Raw genomic sequence first — 19818 nt, 5'->3', positions numbered from 1 at the left:
ACAACTAAAAAATGTTTAACAACAAAAAAATTCAGCTCCTCAAATTTTCAAGTTAAATTAATATCTCTAATGCAATCTCCACCACACAAGCTCTGTCTTCCTCTCCCCCTTCGCCTACTTGCTCTTCAGTACTCCTTTCTTCAGGAGCTTCCCGGTCTTTCCTCCCTCTCCCTTTCTGCCTGGCCTCCCAGATGAAGCCAACATGTGGGAGCAGCTGCAGCTGGGTGCTCAATGGCACTGTGTGTTCTGTCAAAGGCAAGTGATTACCAAGTACATGTGCTGAATGCCATCTATCTTTCCTGCTAGACCAAGGCACAAGACTGCAGAAAACATGTCTTTCTGGATTTTCACTTTGTCCTTATCACCTAGCATAGGTCATGGCTCAGTAAATATATTTTGAATGAATGAATGTCCAATACCATCTATAGTGGCTTTTAAGCAATTTTTCAAAGAAATTATCAATATAGTCTTCTCACATACCATTTGAAGGGCTGAAAGTTCTTCTGTTAATCGAGAAATCTGTATATGATATTGCTTTTTTGTATTTTCAACCTGTAAATTAAGACACTACAAATTATTTAGGTAAAGAGTAAAAATGATTAATATCTGATACAAATTTAGGATAGTAAATGTTTTTTAGTACTGGAGATGGGAAATGATCTACCACTGAGCAATATCCCGGTCCTTGGGATAACACTTTGTATAAAAAGTAAAATTATGACTTTTAGGGCATAAAAGATGAATAAACACACAATGTATTTAAGGCCAAGAATCTGTCATGAGAATAAAATAAATAGAATGATACATCTAAAAGGACAGTGGCTCTTGTTTATATAGCTTCTTTATCAATATTTTACTGTTATTAGAAATAAAAACTGGAAACATTTTATGAAACTTAATTATTAATTCCTTTAAAACAATAATTTAAATCATATCAATTAGTATAAATAATATATTTTTATGAAAAATAAGTATATTCACCAAAACTAAACATTTTTGAGAAGAGTGGTGTTATTTTACATCTTTGTGAATCTCCTTAATGTCTTACGGAATAGAAGTCAGCTAGATTCTCTGATCTGTTTCTGTATTCAACCTGTTGTGTTGTTGCAGATCAGACAGCCTTTGGAAAACCATGCTACTGGCTTGTGATAAAATGGGCGTGAAAAGAGTAACGAGTAACAGTGGGCAATGTCACTCTGAAAGTAGGTGTGGTTGTAGGATCTCTGAGCAACACTTTGGGAGCTGGTGCCCAGAGCAGGGTAAGAGAAAAACAGCATCACACACTGCAAATGCAACAAATAAACTTTAAGGCACTTGGATTTCACAAATGGAAGAACATTTTATGTTGCACATAAGATCACATCTTAGAGCAAGCAAATTACTTTTTAAGGAAATATGCATTTAAATTAACACAGAAATATCTTCAGAAACAGTACAATTTATGTGCTCGGAGTACTCTGAAGAATTAGTCACACCTTGTTAGGATGGTTCCTATGACAATATTTTTTTCTAATAGATATTCATGCTTTTTAAAAGGAGTGTGAAGAACACTGATGCCAATCGTATGCTGTCAAGAAAATTTCCATGATCCAAAAGTCTTTGGGAATTTTCTAGAATTATACTAAATGAACTATTTTTAAAACATAATGAAAACTTTCTTTGGAACATTTAGAAAAATGCCATGTACTTTATCTGGTTTATTAATATGAACTATATTTTTGAAGATCTGTCAACATTATATGTGGCCGTATTTTAGGTCATAATTGATGTTGACTTCCCTTATAAAATTAAGGGTTAGGACATTAAAGATCAATCTATTTTGTTCACGGGTCAGTAATAAGAGTTGAGCCTTTTAAGGATTATATATGTTAGGCATATGAAATTGTTATTATCTCCAAACAGGTTAGGAAGACTGAGCGCTTGATTTGGATCTGGAATGTCTCCCAGAGGCCACAGGCAGAGGCCTGGTCCCAATAAGGCACTGCTGGGAGATGTCAGAACCTTTAAGAGGTGGGGCCTGGTGGAGGCCTTCAGGTGACTGCAGACAGGCCCTAAAAGGGGAAACCAGGACCCTGACCCTTCTCATTCCTCCCATTCACTTCCCAACCATGCGGTGTGTGGGTTTTTTTTCCTTTGGTGCACTATTGTTGTACATAGTGATGAGATTCATGGTACATATTCATACATGCACACAATATAACAATAGGATTTGGTCAATATCATTCCCCAGAAGTCCCCTTACCCCCTTTCTTCCTCCCTCCCCTGACCCCTTTCCTCTACTCTACTGATCTCCCTTGGATTTTCATGAAGGTGAGTGCTTTTGCTATTCCAATACACTCCTGCAGTGATTTGCAGACTCCCTATAGTCCTAAAAGTGATAGGGCCCAATGATCATGGACTGGGATTTCTGAAACCATCAGTCAAACCGAAACTTTTTCTTCTTATAAATTAGAACTGGCAAGCTGATTAATACATTGAGGCAAAAAGAAATTAAGTCATGGATGTTCCCATAATACAAACATTTTGATCCTGATAAGCATAGCCATGACTATCTCTCACATAATTTCTAAAAAGTGCTCCATTCAGTGTCTACAGTGGACATAGCTAACTTGAGGGTTCATAACAATAGCAGGGTACATATTCTAAAATATTTTTATACTAATGCTGGAGAATTCGGATGAATTCAGCTATTTTTGAAGACTGTGTAGAACTATTAATACTGATGACATCTTGCTCCACTATGCTCCAAAGATCATAAGGAATTTTCTAGAGCTAGCATCTGATAAAACAAAAGGTAAATCCTTGTTATAGGAACAAATACATACATCTATGAGGTGATTTACTGTGCTTGGGGCTCTAAAGTCTACACAGGGACATATACCTTCTCTTGCTTCAACCTTATTTAAGTAAACTTTTCCTTCTATAATTTTATGGATAGTAAGTAGTAGTAGTAAGGTAAATTAACATGAAATAGAAATAGCAATTGCCAATGAGTATGCTAGCCATGATTTAAAATCAAAAGTAAATAATGTTTAGCTGGGCACAGTGGTGCATCCCTATAATTCCAGAGACTCAGGAGGCTGAGGCAGGAGGATCATAAGTTCAAAGCCAGCCTCAGCAAGTCCCTAAGCAACTTAGTGAGATCCTTCATCAAAAAAAAAAAAAAAAAAAAAAAAAAGTAAACAATGCTTTATTTTTAAATAGATTTTATTTGAGAAGTAGCCAAGAAATAATACCTAAAAAAATAAACTTTGTTGTACCTTTTTGTTCAAATTTATGGCCAGAACAGAAATATGTAAAAATTTGTATATTATAATTTCTTTAGCCAATAAAAATAAACACCTGTAAAGTTATTCTCAATTAAAAGGATTTATTGTACGTATCTGGAGAGCATGTTAAATTGTAATAAGTAGGGAAATCATTATCAACAGAGATGCAAAATTAAAAAACAAAACCTTTTCAATATATTTTGAAGTACAAATTAATGTAAGCAATATATGCTACATATTATATCCTATGAGAAACAGCATATAAAATATACATTTTGTTTATAAAAAATCTACTCTTTGAAATTTCAAACACTTTAGAAATAAAAAATGTTAAAAGTGAAATGTGTCTTATTATTCTACCTCTCAGGCTTAACACTATTCACAGGGTGAGATATATAAGTAAATTTTAAATATATAAAAAAACATATTTAAAATTTTTATTTTAGTGTATTGCTATTATAACAATGTGGGGTTCATTTTGACATACTCACACATGCATATGACAGTTTTCTCCATTTCAATCCCCAGTCCTACACCCACACCCTTCCACCCCTTTTCCCCCAAATCCCTTCCTCTATTCTATTGGTCTTCCAGCTATTTATTTGTTTACTTCTTCAATTGAGACATTATAGTTATATATAAAATTGGATGCACTGTGGTACATTCATATATGTACCTAGTAGAATTTCATTAACTTCATTTTCTGGTTCTTTCCCTTTTCCTTCCCCTCCTCCTTCTTCTTTGGTTCCCTACTTCTACTCTAAGATGTCCCTTTTATTTTGATGCATATATTTTTGTTCCATATATGCCATAATTTTAATTAAATGAAAATTCAAAGGAAAAATGCTACGTATAGTGATCATATTTTCTGAATACTGGGTTTGCAATCTTAATTTTCTTTTACACAATGTTATATATCTTCCATTTGTTTTAACCATGAACCTGTATTATTTTCAATAATAATTTTTAAGTTTATATATATTAAAAAAAACAACCCACTAACAACCCAAATTGGCAGTAGTGTGGAATGCAAAGGAGTCAGAGATGCAGAAAATGCTTGGCACATAGGAAGTGCTCAATAAAGACTTCCTGAGTGAATGACCAGAGCAGTAGTGAGGGACTGGGTATTAAGGAAATCAACAGGAGCACAGGAGAAAGGAAAAGATCTGAGAGGAAGACAGCGAGTCCAGTCTTGACAATGAGCTTCCCTGCCTGTAGGGTTCCTTATGGGGGAGTAACAGGAGGCATGGGAGGCAGTTAATATTCATATTTGTGAAGGTATTTGGAATTAACACCATCACATCACCTTAGAAAAAATTCCCTGAGATTATCTAATGGTTAATGCAAAACACAACCTCCACCAACCTTAAAATCAAAGTGAATTCATTTTAGGATTAGAAAATACAAGTGGAGTGTTAATACCATGATAAAATACTTTTGCCATAAAATACATACAACTTGTTAATTATCTATTTTAAAAATAAGTCTTCAAGAAAATGTTAGACTCTGGCCTAAAGTTATAGTGTCTCAATCCCATAAAGACAGCATGGTTCTAGTAGGAATGATACAGAAGATCAGAAATAAAAAGTCCAGGAATTAGTTTGGATTCTGCCTCAAACTGGAATTTTTATATTGGGATATTATCTAGGTTTAGTCACCGACAAAGGACAGTCATGAATTGCTTAACAACAGGGTTTGTTCTGAGAAGCATATTGTTAGGTGATTTTGTTTTTGTGACAATATTTAACACAAACCTAGAAGGTACAGCTGATATACACACCTAGGCTATTGCTCTTAGACCTGTAACGGCATGTTGCTATACTGGACACTGTAGGCACAATGGTAGATATTTGTATATCTAAACATATTTCAACAAGAATAAAAACTTACTAGAATAAGAAATTACTAGGTGACAAGAATTTTTCATCATAACCTTATGGAACCACTGTCATATATACAGTCTGTTGTTGACCAAAATGTTGTTATGTGGCCCAGGACTGTAATAGATTCCTAAGAAATACTTTTGTGGCAAGAAACATTATAGAAGGGCTTTGTAAGAATGCAAACTTGACCACTTATTTGTCTTTGAGAAAGCAAATGAGTTAACTTTATTTTTATTTATTTATTTATTTGTGGTGCTGGGATTGGACCCACAGCCTTGTGCATGCAAGGCAAGCACTCTGTTAACTGAGCTATATCCCCAGTCCTAACTTTATTTATTTATTTTTTTAAACTGGCAAGTTTATTAAAAAGCAGTCTAAAATGGCTGTCCCTCTAGGAGTAATATTAAAGGAAAGGAACATTTGTTTTTAACCATTTATACTAATAATTTCATAGGCAGTCTTCCTGAATTTTACTTTTCAATTTTGAAGTCTCTAGGTAATACTTAGTTTTATAGTTGGGACTTAGATTTGGAATTTTAAATATAATTAAAAACTCCTTACTTCTTTCTTGGTTCTTATAGAAGTATTTTGTATAAGCTGAGAAACTGCTTCACTCATTTTCTTTTTATCTTCTTCATTTTGCTTCTTTTCAAGCAGAGCCTACGAAAATAATCATTTCATGTTATAAATCACATAATTATTAGCAAAGAGAATTTATTAAAAACCTACTAATCACTCTCTTTATAATAACATCACCTCCTAAATTTCTGGGACATTTCCATTTGAAGATGTTGCCAGAGTCGTGAATGATATCTGTTTTTCCAAACCTCATACATCCTTGTCCTAATTAAAAACTTACTCTGACATTTATTTCAGCCAGTGTTTCCATCATTCTTCCAATCTCTACAGATAGAAATCTTAGAGATTTTAAAATTTTTCTTCTCTTTCAAGTGCCTATACAAATTAAGTCATCATCCATTAGTATCATATTCTTGAAAAAAATCTCTGGATTTCTCCTTCTTTACGTTATTTGATATTATTTAAATCATGTCCTTCTTACCTGGATCACACAGTACTACCTTTGATGTGTTTTTATCCCTACCAATCATCACCATCACCCACTAAAAATACTGTTAAAATTCTAGTTCTGTTTGTCAGTCACACTCCATTTCTTTCCTATGGGGCAAAACTCCTCTACTCATCTCCTTCCATTCTTTTTACACTCCCTTTAATCAAGTTTTTGTCACCATGGTCTTACCTTTTGATGGTACTGAGACAACTTATCGCTTCCTTTTTCTTTTGCTTTCTGGACTGCCTTCAGTGCACCCCACTGTGGGTGTTCCTTCCACCTCACTAATGTGTCTTCTCAGTCTCAAATGCTGCCTAGCCTTCTTCTTCTGCATCTTGTAATACTGAACCACCCAAAGCGCAGTTCTTGCTCCTTTTCTCTATGTCTTTTCCTTGTTGATCTAATAAAATCTTCTGACTTTTAAATACTTATATTCTGACAAAGTCTGAATTTACATCTCTAACTCAAACATTTTTCTGAGCTGGGAATTCCTCCAATTAGGTCAGACTGAATCAATCAATATCTCTAAAATTTTTAAAGTTTTCTTTTTCTTCTATTTCTTTCTTTTTTCTTTTTCTGGTGCTAGGGATGGAATCCAGGACCTTGCTCTAGGCAAGTGCTGGCCCTGTATTCTAACTTGACCATCTTCAAAATATACCATCAACATTTTCAAACAGGTTTCCTCCAGCTTAATGAGTTAAGCTAGTGAGACATAATAGCTGTCATGACCTAACAGTCTCCAGAAGGAGAGGGGATGATGAAGGGGAACGATGCCAGGCTCTGCAGCCTACTTGTTTGTACAATTGGTAATCCATCTTGTCCCAGTGTCCCAGATGCAGAACACCCACAACAACATAAATTGAGCAGCAAATACAGCACCTATGGTAACTTTGAAATAATTATGGTAGGTTTTTAGACATCTATTGAGAAAAGTAATAGGTGATTGACAAGGGTATTTGAAAATATTTTAAATTCAATGTGAGAATGGTATAAATTTTACTATAAAAATTACCCTACTTCATATGGAATTCCAGTTTTCCATATGTAGTAGAGTTAACTTTTATAGTAACCCCTATCTCTCACCCTGTACAAAATTCAGCTCAAAGTGGATCAAGGGCCTAGGTCATAGAACAGAAACCCTGCAAAATACTTAAAGAAAAGGTAGGCCCAACACTCTAACATACCAGCACAGAAACTGACTTCCTTAATAAGACCACTAAAGAGCAAGAAGTAAAATCAATAATCAATAAACAGGATGGCATCAAACTAAAAAGCTTCTTCACAGCAAAGGAAATAATCAAGAGCATGAAGAGAAAGCCTACAGAATGATAGAAAAATCTTTACCTGCACTTCAGATAGAGCTTAATCTCCGGCATATATAAAGAACTCAAAAAACACCAAAAGAAAACCAAATAACCTAATCAATAATTGTGCAAAGGAACTGAACAGGCACTTCACAGAAGAACTACCAATGGTCAATAAATATATGAAAAAAATCTTTAACATGTCTAGCAATTAGAGAAATGCAAATTAAAACTACACTGAGATTTCCATCTCACTCCAGTCAGAATGGTAATAATCAAGAATACAAGTAACAATAAATGGTGGTGAGGATGCGAGGAAAAAGGTATATTCAAGACATTGCTCTGGAAAGCAGTATGGAGATTCCTCAGAAAACCTGGAATGGAATCACCATTTGACCCAGTTATCCCACTCCTTGGTATATATCCAAAGGAGTTAAAATCAGCATACTACAATGATGCAGCCACATTAATGCTTATAGCAACTCAATTAGCTAAGCTATGGAACTAACCCAAGTCCCCTTCAATAGATGAATGGATAAAGAAAATGTGGTAAATATATAAAATGGAGTATTAGTAAGCCACAAAGAAGAATGACTTTATAACATTTGCCAGCAAATGGTTGAATCTGAATACTATCAAGCTAAGTGAAATAAGCCAATCCCCAAAAAACTAAAGGTCAAATATTTTCTCTGATAGGTGGAAGCTACCCACAAGAAGGGGTGGTGGTGAGAGGAAGGATAGAAGTGTAGTAGATTAGACAATGGGGAGTGGAGGGAAAAGGGCAGTAAGCAAAGGAAGGACAGTGGACTGAGTCTGACATAGTTTTCCCATGTACATACATGAAAACACCACAGAGAATGCCACCACCACGGACAGCCGTAAGAATGGGACTCTAACTAGAATAAGATATCACTATATCACAATGGATTCTGCTGTCATATAAAACTAAAAAGAAACAATAAAAAACTGTAAAAAAGTTACTCTAGCTAAATGATCAACTGAACAAAATATTTACATAATTGATAAGCAGTATAAAATATATTCATAAAAGTATTCTCTAGAAAGGGGATGCCATTCTATCTTGAGGAACATGCTGCATTTCAAATCATCAGTGTCCTAGGAGGAGGACGCTGGGACATGTGTGTGGTGCAGTGATGTGCAGGGCACCGCATTGCTGCCTGGCATGATGATGTGCTGCTTCTAGGGACACTTGCTGATGAGCTGTGACCCATGCTTCATACTCCAGAGAATAGATGAGAGAAGACATTAATTCTGAAAGCTGTAGGAAAGTGGACATTGTGCTATCTTTGGAGAACATTTGGCAGTGGATGACATAATTATCAGATATTATGGACACAATTCACTAAAACAATTCATAAGAGGTAAGGTCATAAGATTTGGTTATAAATTCTGGGCACTGTGGGGAATAGCAAGATATTGCTATAACTTTGACTTATATTGTGGAAAAAGTACTTCAGAAGCACCTGACGGTGACCTTTTGCTTTGGCATCAAGTAGTTCTATAAATGCCTAAAGTGGTAGAGAATCCACAATCACTCTGCTTTTTTCTTTTTTTTCCTCCAGTGATCTATTCACTGGCTATGATTTCTTGGTACACTTTGGCACTATGAGGAAAAACAGACTAAACAAGTGTCCTATGAATCCAACAACACTGATGAAAAAATAATCAAGAGGTTTGTGTGGTACAAATGATGAAATTCTCATTGTATAAAATGGTTACATAACAAATGTGTCATTACTGGAATGAACTGTAATATAGTGGAACCATTTGGCAAAGTTTGATGACTGAAAAAATTAAGAGCAGAGCCAATGTGCCTCAAGGAAAGGCAAAGGGACCAAACACATGATTAGTTGGTTGCCAAGTATTTCACTTCTGTTAGAGGTACAAAATTATTTTGGCCTTTATTCATTCAGATAATTGATAAATAAATGGTTTACTCACAAATCTAGGAACAAAGACAAGAAAGCTCTCATAAATTTGCTCAATTTTTAGAGACATTTGCTTAGTTATGTAAAATGATGCAATGAGAAACCTTCACAAAGAAGAAAGTGTGATATTCTCAGACCTACTACTCTCCAAAATGATATTAAGATTTGATGTGAGAAGCCATATCATTCTCTTTTTGGGGGGCAGGGTGTGTGTGTGCCAGGGATTGAACTCAGGGACACTCAACCACTGAGCCACATCTCTAGCCCTATTTTGTATTTTATTTAGAGACAGGGTCTCACTGAGCAGCTTAGTGCTTCACTTTTGCTGATCCTAGCTTTGAAGTCGCGATCGGATCACCTTGCCTCAGCCTTAATAATATTGACAACGTCAAAACAAGTCATCTTATGTGAAACTGACAACATACTGTCAAATATGTAATGTAAGCCTTTGAAGAGTTTTGCTCCTTTCCACCAAAACTAATTGATAAATAGGTCATGAGAGTTACTTCGTTGTACGTAGTGTAATATATGAAAGGTATCACATTTGCCCGATGCCCTAATTACAGGACAGTTTATATGTATGTAAAAGATATTACATTGTCCAGTGTTCTATTTATAGGGCAATCTTTGTTTTTATTCTTAATGATAATAAAGAATATATAAGCTCTAGATTATGATTCCCAATCTGTTTCAATGAACCTGTGTCAATTTTTTCAAAATATTCACAGAATTAAACACTTCGGACTTAGTGGGTTTAGAGAGCTAGTGACTCTGAACATCAAACAAGTAACTGAAGATGGGATCCTCCAGCAGTTAAGCAAGCAGTCACATGGGAGATGAACACTCTACCAACAGGAAGCCTCTGTGAGCATCTATTAGAACTTGTATGATAAGATCCTGGGGGAAGGCAATGAGTGTCTACACACCTCCTCTGTCCATAGTATCCTACACAAGATCTTCATTTTTGTGACCTGATGGTAATTCAAAGTGCTCATGCAATTAAGTTTCAGAAGATAGAGGTAAACAATTTTGTCCTGTCCTTAATATTTCTAGTTAACTTGGATGCTTAAAACAATACTCAAACATATTATGTCTATTGTGTGCTTTCTTTGTATGTGGTTCTGGGAACTGAACCTGGGTCCCTGACAATCTAGGCAAGTACCGTACCACACTGAGCTACCACCCCAGCCTTATTGTGTTCATTTTAAGAAGTCTAAGAGACAGAACTCAGATCACACAGGGGAATACTACCTGAAAGGCAAGATAAGCACTTTAGTATTTAGCTTGTTCTGTTTTTAGTAGCTTTCTTGGAAAATTCTCCATCTTGTAAAAAATGAACCAATGCATTTCCTTTACATGCCTCACATTTCCTAGTAGAACATTCTGCATACAGTAGCTATTCAATAAATGTTGATAAATAAACTAGTGATAATATGAGCTCTACATAAAAAGACAGTGCCATTAAAGTATCTTTACCATTCATACAGAAACGGTACAAGGATAAAAAAAACATGGTATAAGATGGCACAGAAATCACAATGTTTAGAAGGTTAAAAAAGGAAAAGTGACAAAAAGAATCTAGTTAATAATCTTTAAAGTTAAAATTAACTCTGCCAATTAAACTTTTGCTCTATTAGAGTAATTGTGTAGAAGCTGAAGAGGAAAGAGGGTGAATAAGATTCATCTGATCCAACTGAATAAAATATAGGGTATACAGTGGCAAAGCATTATAAGAGTTTTTAAGAAGTGTGACTATAGGAGAGGAAAATCAGTTACACGGGGAAGTCTGATATTTAAATATTAGCTTTGGGAAAGAAGTGACATTTTACCATATTTCATGATATTAAGTCTTACCATTCAAAAATATAGTATGTCTGAGAACAGAATAGTGTCATTTTCCTGCATTTATGCTGCAGCTGATGATTCATTTACTATTAGGCCACAGAGGAATTTTTGGCATTTTATTATTTATAAACATGTTTGTGAATTCTCTCTCTCTCTCTCTCTCTTTTTTTTTTTTTTTTTTTTTTGAGATTTCTTACCTGACTTTTTTGAAGATTAGCTTCTTCTAGGAGTTGCATGCTATCTCTGGCTCTTAGAATAGCCTCATATTTCTCATTTTCTAATTTGTTACACATTGCTTGAAGGTCTCTGGTTTGTTTTTCCTGATGTGTTTTTTCTGTTCTTAACTGGTTGGCTTCTTGGATTGCAACACATAATCTAGAAATTAATAATCACATTATGAAAGTTAAATATTTTTAAAGGCAGGGAGGGAAACAAGATTTAATGAGGACATAGTACAGGGCAGGTATTATGCCAATAACTTTCTTATGTATTTTCTCATTTGATACATACTAAAATTCTGTAGTGGGTTTTATTACTCCATTTTAAAGAACAACAAACATACCCAGAGAGATTCAGCTTTTGACTAAAGTCACATGGCTAAAGAGCAGAGGGGTTGAGACTGAGCCTACATATTCTCTAATTAGGTTACATTTGCTGTGATACCACACTGTATGACAATATTATGACACAAACATTTAAAGATGGCTATGTTCTTTATATTTATATGATCTTCCTTTTCTCTTTTTTTCCTCTTGGCCCCCTTCTCCTGCCTTCTGCTCAGGTAAGCCTGTTAACTTACTAATGAATACTTTGAATATTTTTCTCCTAGTTCATATAATCATATACATACATACACACACTTAGCATATATACATCCATAGGCTTCTGCACATATTTTCGTTAAAAGAATTAAAATCATCATATTATGCTCTTTTCTGTACTTTTCTCATTCAATATATGAGAAAATTCCACTAAACAATACATCCAAAGCTTTCTTTTCCTAGTCTGATGGACATAACCTATTCATTTGAATTTTCCTGGGGAGTTTAAACACTTTTGTTTTGTAAGCCATACGGATTTTGTTTTTTGAATTTCTTTTTCATCTTCTCCATCTGTTTTTTTTTTTCTGATGAGCTGTTTACTTACTCCTTTATAAGAACCCTGAATAATATAGCTATTAATCCTCAGTATGTACTTTATGCTACAAATGTTTTCCACATCTACTTGGTTGTTGTCATCACTGTCTGTTGAGTGTACTTAAGGAATCTTTAACTGAAAAAATTTTTATTTGTTTTATATATATATATCTGACAGTAGAATCTATTTTGATATATTTATAGAAACGTGGAATACAGTTTATTCTAATTAGGATCCCAGTCTTGTGGATGTACACAATGTTAAGATTCACTCATTTGTTAAGATTCACTCAATACATTGAAAAAAAATTTTAATTGCTTTTATTTTTTAAATGCATCACAGCGGAATGCATCCCAGTTCTTATTACACATATAGAACACAATTTTTCATATATCTGTTTGTATATAGAGTATGTTCACACCAATTCATGTCTTCATATATGTACTTTGGATAATGATGTCCATTGCTAACCTCCTGCCCCCTCCCTTTACATTGAAAATCTAATACAACTAAATTTGATGATTTTTTCCCTTTTGAGATTTCAGCTTTTATAAAGTACATACATACATATTTATTACCATATATATTTATTACCAAGAAACTTATTTTTCATTATAATCTTTGAGGTGTTATATGGCTTTTAAAAACTATCTCAATGTATTTTCCCTTGATAAAAATAAAGTTAAAAAATGAATATAGCCAGTTCACAACTAGAACACATTAACACATATATGTACAAAAACTGCCCTATAGAGAAATGATATAAAAACTAACATAATATCATCTAGTCAATAGAAATATTTTTAAAACCTCAGGTTAATTTACAAACATTTAATAATAATATATTTAACAGAGTATATATACACCAGACAAGTCTTTCTTAGAGAGACCTGCCATTCCTTAGATTCCTTAGTCATCTAGAGGGACTTGGAGGTTTTCAGAGAGAGAGAGATCTTTAGAAAAGGAAAGGAAATAACATACTTTTAAAACATTTATGGCATTTGAAAAGATCATAAACAATAATTTAAAACCCCAAACAATAAATACTTATTGATGCCAAAATGTCTTTGACTTTATGAAAATAGCAACAATTTGATAACACTAAAAGATCAGTATAAAAATATCCTTTTCAGAAAAGGGTTCCTGAACACATAAACTGGACTTTCAATAAAGTACCCTAAGATTTAATTTTCTTTTCTTTCTTTTAATATGCAGTGATCTCTTCTTAGGGTTCACTTAGGTTATAATATTATAGTTTTACACCAAAAACAACAACACAAAACACCCAAAGATAAAGCATTGTTGAATAAATAAACATGATTATAATTCAACATTAACAGAACTAAAAGCAAGTGAAATTCACTCATTCAGAGTGAACAGTCTGCCTGATCACTATTTCACTGTTTCTAGTCAGTAGTATAAACTAGCACAGAATGCTACTAAAATAAAAGAAATAAAAATCTTCAAACAGTGGTTTTCTAAGTTTAACTCATAGAAGTTCAGGAAAGCAATAAAATAATCAACTGCCATAAAGTTGGAAAAAACCGCTGGTGGGACTGCAAATTGGTGCAGTCAATATGGAAAGCAGTGTGGAGATTTCCTGGAAAACTGGGAATGGAACCACCATTTGACTTCAGCGGTCCCTTCTCCTCGGTCTATATCCAGAGGACTTAAAAACAGCATACTATAGGGACACAGCCACATCAATGTAGTAGAACAATTCACAATAGCTAAATTGTGCAACCAACTTAGATGCCCTTCAATAGATGAATGGATTAAAAAAAATGTAGCATATATACACAATGGAATATTACTCAGCAATAAAAGAGAATAAAATCATGGCATTTGCAGGTAAATGGATGTAGTTAGAGAAGATAATAAATACTAAATGAAGTTAGCCAATCCCAAAAAACCAAATGCCAAATGTTTTCTTTGATATAAGGAGGCTGATTCATAGTGGGATAGGGAGAGGGAGCATGGATGGGAAGAAAAGAGGAACTTTAGATACAGAATAGGGGTTGGAGGGGAAGGGAGGGGGCATGGGGTAATTAATGATGGTGGAATGTGATAATCATTATTATCCAAAGTACGGGTATGAAGACACAAATTGGTGTGAATATACTATGTATACAACAAGAGATATGAAAAATTGTGCCCTATATATGTAATAAAAACTATAATGCATTCTGCTGTCATATATAAATAAAAAATCAATTTGTTCTCAATCTGCTGTGAGCAAAGTAATTACTTTTATTAACATTTTGGAGAAGAGAAATTCAAATACACATTTTTTTTCCTGGACATAGAATAAATTAGTTATGCGTCTGTGACTAGAACTAAGATATGAGTTCTTGATATGCTCAGGTCAGTAGACTATTTCTCTGTTAACAGAGTCCAAAGGTACAGGATAAGTTTTTCAGATATAAACCATAATGTGAATCCACAGGCTGTGATCATTTTATCATAAATGGATTACTAATGACAATTTTTAAGTTTCTTAAAAGAACAACCAATAAGCCTTAGGAAACAACAAAGACAAAAGATGTTAGAGTGATTTTTGTAATAAGATAGCAATTTATGACAAAACTATAGAATATACTTAAAAAGCAATTCAAACCTTCAATGATAAATAAATATTATGCTCCAGAAAACTCCAGGGAAAGCATAATGATTTCTCATCTTGTATAACTATTTAGTAAAAAACAATTTTTTTTCTTTACAATTTTTACCCTTCATTATTATTATTTTTTTCCTGTCTTGAAATGGAAAGAACATTTTCATTTTGTGATGGATTAAACTGACTATGACTGCTTTGGGGAAAAGGTAAAGGTAGTAAATAATAACTTCCTTGCACATGAAAAAAATTCTCATTGCTTCCTTAATTATTCAACATGTGCTATATATTCTATATTCTATTACTTTATTACTTGAAGCTTTTGGGGGGTGAGGTGGGAGCTGCTTCTAAATCCTACCCTTGTTTTCCTCCTGCCAGTCAAGTGGCTTAGTTTTTCTTGCATTTGGTAATTTTTGATAAACTCATTTCTGCCTGAATTTAATCAATGGGAATCTTTAGGAGCCTAAATTTAAAATGTTTCCCCTCAAAGAGATTTACTTTTGCATTTCCCATGCACCATGATTTGCTACCAACTTAACGCCACTTAAGTTTTTTGGCCTGAGTTTCCAATGAACACCCCAAGCTCCTCTGTTGCCAGGGCTGTCTACACATGCTTAGAGAAGACTATAATGGTTATCTTGTTTTGTTTTTTCCACCTGACAATATGGTAAACAGTCTCATGTCATCTGTCTTTGTTAAGAGGCAAATACTTTTCCTATCTAACTTTCAATGAGGCTGTAGTTCTTGAAGGGGTCCATTTCAAGCAGGCTCCCCTAGGTTGAGGCTCCTGCCACTTTATACAGCTCCAGGCCTGGCTTCCTTCTTTATTTACTACTCTGATTTAGCTCCCTGTCTTTGCTTGTTTATACTCTGGGGGATTTATTTCTCTTACATTAAATGCTTTATTTGTTAAAAAAAATTGTGTGAGTGTATATATATCTATATCTCTATATACATATCTATATTTGCTTTATTATCACAATGTTCACATGAAGAGCTTTTCCTATGTGAATGAGAATAGTCTGCCTATTGGTTGAGTCACTTTTGTTATCTTTGCTTTCTAACCTGTAGCAGTGGTCCACCCAAATATCTGCTTCAGACCTTGAGAGCAGATGCTGTGGCATGCTACACCCAATGTACCCAGCTTTTGTTCTTCCTTTGTACTGACAACATTGGACGACACTTGAGCCCTATGCTCCCCTATTCTTTAAAATCTTCTATCCTTTGGTGTTCCAGCAAAGGGATGAATAAAAAGGATAACCTTGCCCTTAGTATTCCAATAACAGACCCACTTCTCCCTTCTCTTGACTCCCCAAAGACTCAAGCACCTCATCCTTGTTTACCTGCCTGTATGAAACTTCCAGCCCCTCCCTTTTTTTTTTGAAACAATCCTCATGAATGAATGTTCTCCCTTCTGCAACAATCTGAATAAAATCGTCTCCTATGTTTGTCTGGTGCATTTAGTCTTTCACAGTACTGAAGAGTCCCTAAACTACCCAAACAAACCTCAAAAGGAAAGAAAATTTTAACTAAGTTATATTTTTCAATCATTTCACATTACTCACTCTCAATCTCTTAAACATAAACCATACATGTGTGCACGCACATACACACACACACACACACACACACACCCATGGTAACCTAGTTTCTGAAATGTCTTCAATCTGGGTAATGAGGATTTGCTGAAGAAAAAAGGAAAAAAAAGTAATTTGCATTCTGATTACGTAAAAATGTGTAAATTTGGATGTATTCCTTAGTAAATAAAAGTGAAATCTCAAACATCAATTTAGGTTGATAGTGGTAGCATGACTGTCTCAAAACAAAACAAAAGGACTGGGATGTAGCTCAGCTGTAGAGTGCCGCTCAGTTCAAATCCCAGTATCTCAAAAAAATACAATAGAGTAAATAATTTTAAAAAATCCACAATATTCAACTCCTTGAGTTAATCATTCTTGCAGTGTTTATGGCCCTGATTACTAAAATATAGTTTAAAAATAACATTCTCCTTTTTTTTTTTTGGCAACACTGGGAACTGAAGGCAAGCCTCACACATCGCCAGGCCTTCTGCTCGCATGTCTTCTATTTCCATGGCTTACTTTGACTATGTAAGATGGAACTATGGGGGTGTCGAGGTAATATCAAGTTTCCTCTGATACTGTGATTTAGAAATTTTAATCAGTCATGAGAAGAAAGAAGGATTTTAGGTTTTTAAAGATCAACTAGGTTCACTTCAAATTCTGCAGGGTGACCTTAAGATAGAAGAAAATGAAGGCGTACTTTGTCATGCCGTACTAAAACAAAGGCCACAGCACTCAAAGAGTTTCACTTCTTCTTTAAAAAGTATTGAACTAAAATTGGTACGATTGTTCTCTTTAAAAATAATGATGGGCTGGGGTTGTAGCTCAGTGGCAGAGCGCTTGCCTCACACATGTGAGGCACTGGGTTCAATCCTCAGCCCCACATAAAAATAAATAAACAAAATATTGTGTGTATATATAACTAAAAAAAAATTTTTTTAAAGTTAAGATTACTATAGCACACTGTGTGAAAGGTATAGTCTCATTAAACAAAAGATTTTTGAACACATGTTCAAAGTGTAATAATTTTCTGAATGTGAATTTTAAAGTAATGTCCAAAATATTGGATGACAATTATAGTTTTGATTTAGCACTTTATAATACATATTCTAACACCATAAATAGAAATTCTACTTTAGCACATCTGTTGAAGTATACAGACAAAGCCACACATATTTAACAACTCACCGCACTTCTAATTGTTTTATACTTGTTTGTAACTGATGTAGGCGTTTATCTGATGCGTCTTCTCTTCCCTGGGCAGACAGCATATCCTCCTCCTAGAAAATAGAGAGACTGGAAGCTTATTTCAAGTACATGAAAACTTAATACACCACTTTAGAGCCTGAAGAAAACAGCTCACAACATGAAGTTATGCTGCTATAATTCTAACTAAGTTTAAAGAAGCCATGTGACTTTGGAAACGAATGACATACATAACAAAGATAGGAGAGAACTTCACCATCAATACTATATTAGACAATCAATCAAAACAGTCATTGCATATAGATTTGTACAAACATAGATTTCTACAAAGGTTTCAAACTGATTCTATAGTGGGAATCTAACAGCAAGACAGGTATTTTCATTCAGACAGCTGGCCTTTAGGATATGGTCTTTTAAATCATTATCTACCACAGTAACCTCAGGGTGTTTCTCCTCTGACATAATGATGCTCTGAAATATATTCATAGATTTTATTTTATCATCTTCCTAAAAAATTTTGTCTATTTTTCCCTGCCTTCTTTAATGTTAAATATTTGTATGATGCTATTTAAATTCCTCTTGCTTTTAACTGTGTTATTGAATTACTTTTTGTTGTGGGGGAGGGTGCTGCTGTAGAGGTCATAAGATGCTTCTTTAATTTATCCCTATGTAAAGTTAATATTAAATTAATTCAGAAATGACACTGGAACCTTGCAACAATATACCTCCATGTACGAGGTTAGTCCTTAGTGTCATCATTGTCATTTATTATAACTGCATACTTGAATATGTTGAGAAAAGAAAAAAATAGACATATCCTATTTCACATCTTCCTCTTGTTTTTAATTCTTCCTACATATGAGTTGCAATCAATGCAAATTTCCTTTCAGCCTAAAAAATTTCCTTCAGAATTTTTTGAAATGTAGTTCTGTGTGTGTGGGGGGGATTTTGTATTAGTTTATTTAAAAGTATTTTTATTTTGTATTCATTTTAAAAATATAGCTGCCCTGGATACAGAACTCCGAGCACTTTTTTCTCTTCAGCACTTTGTGTCTATTATTCCAAAACTTTCTGCATCCACGGCTTCTTCCTGAGAACTCGGCCATTGATCTTGTTGTGGTTTCACTATGCAGGTCAGTGTTCTGTTGCTATTTTCAATTTTTTTTTCTTTTAAAATTAACTGTCAGTGCCATCATGGTGTGTCCAGGAGGGATTTGCTTTGTGTTTGGCTCACGGAAATTCTTGGATCTGTTAGTTTCCCACCAAACTGAGGAAGTTTCGGTCATTATTTCTCTGTTTTTCTGTTCCTCTTCTCCTTTGTGCAGTTTCAATTATACTTACCGGCTCATATTGTTCCATTGATTACTTCAGTATTTTAAACATTTTTTTTATTGGAAAAATTCTATTGTTCTGATTTTGACTTCATAAATCATTCTCCTTTCCAGTCTATTTTTGGGTTCATCAAATGAATTATTTTTCATTTGCTATACTTTAAGCTCTAGAATTGCTGTACTAAAAATTATTTTCTAGTTCTCAAATTTATCCATCTCTCCTTTCTCTGAGAACTTAATTTACTCTAATTTAAAAACAGATGTTTCAAAAAATTCCCTGAACATATTTATAATTCTTGATTTGAAGTTTGCCTACAAAACTCAACAGCAGCATCCACTGAGACTCTACTGATAGTCTCACTTCCATTCTCCAAACTCCTGTCCCTCGAGTATACATCCCACAATTCTGTCTGGTAATTTTTGGTTGAAAACTGGACATTGTAGATGATATACTTGGGCTACTCTGTATTCTGCATTGTTCTTTTGAGGACTGCAGCTTTGCTATTGTTGTCCAGGGAGACAATCACCTTGCTTGGACTTGAGTGCTGAAGTCTTTTTCCTAGTATAGAGCATCTGATGTCTGTCTGTGGTCAGTCCTTGCAGTTGCCCACGGTTATCTCTACAGCTGAGT

General features: G+C 34.3%; 1 protein-coding gene across 5 annotated transcripts in view; it reads right to left on the bottom strand.

The window, feature by feature from the left end:
* Window positions 1-19818, bottom strand: part of Sclt1 (sodium channel and clathrin linker 1) — a 161184-nt gene that overhangs the window by 60434 nt on the left and 80932 nt on the right. For all 5 annotated transcript variants that reach the window (XR_013092145.1, XM_076864458.1, XM_076864457.1 and 2 more), the window contains exons 11-14: window positions 17839-17930; window positions 11517-11694; window positions 5714-5812; window positions 481-552 (exon numbers count right to left, since the gene is read on the bottom strand). Coding sequence is in view for 4 of the 5 variants with exons in the window: in XM_076864458.1 (XP_076720573.1) it covers window positions 481-552; window positions 5714-5812; window positions 11517-11694; window positions 17839-17930 (441 nt within the window). In the remaining variant the exon portion in view is untranslated. The remainder of the gene's footprint in view (window positions 1-480; window positions 553-5713; window positions 5813-11516; window positions 11695-17838; window positions 17931-19818) is intronic.

This window comes from Callospermophilus lateralis, chromosome 8 (assembly GCF_048772815.1).
Source record: "Callospermophilus lateralis isolate mCalLat2 chromosome 8, mCalLat2.hap1, whole genome shotgun sequence".
NCBI classification, from domain to species: Eukaryota; Metazoa; Chordata; class Mammalia; order Rodentia; family Sciuridae; genus Callospermophilus; species Callospermophilus lateralis.
This window is presented reverse-complemented; position numbering and strand designations above follow the sequence as displayed.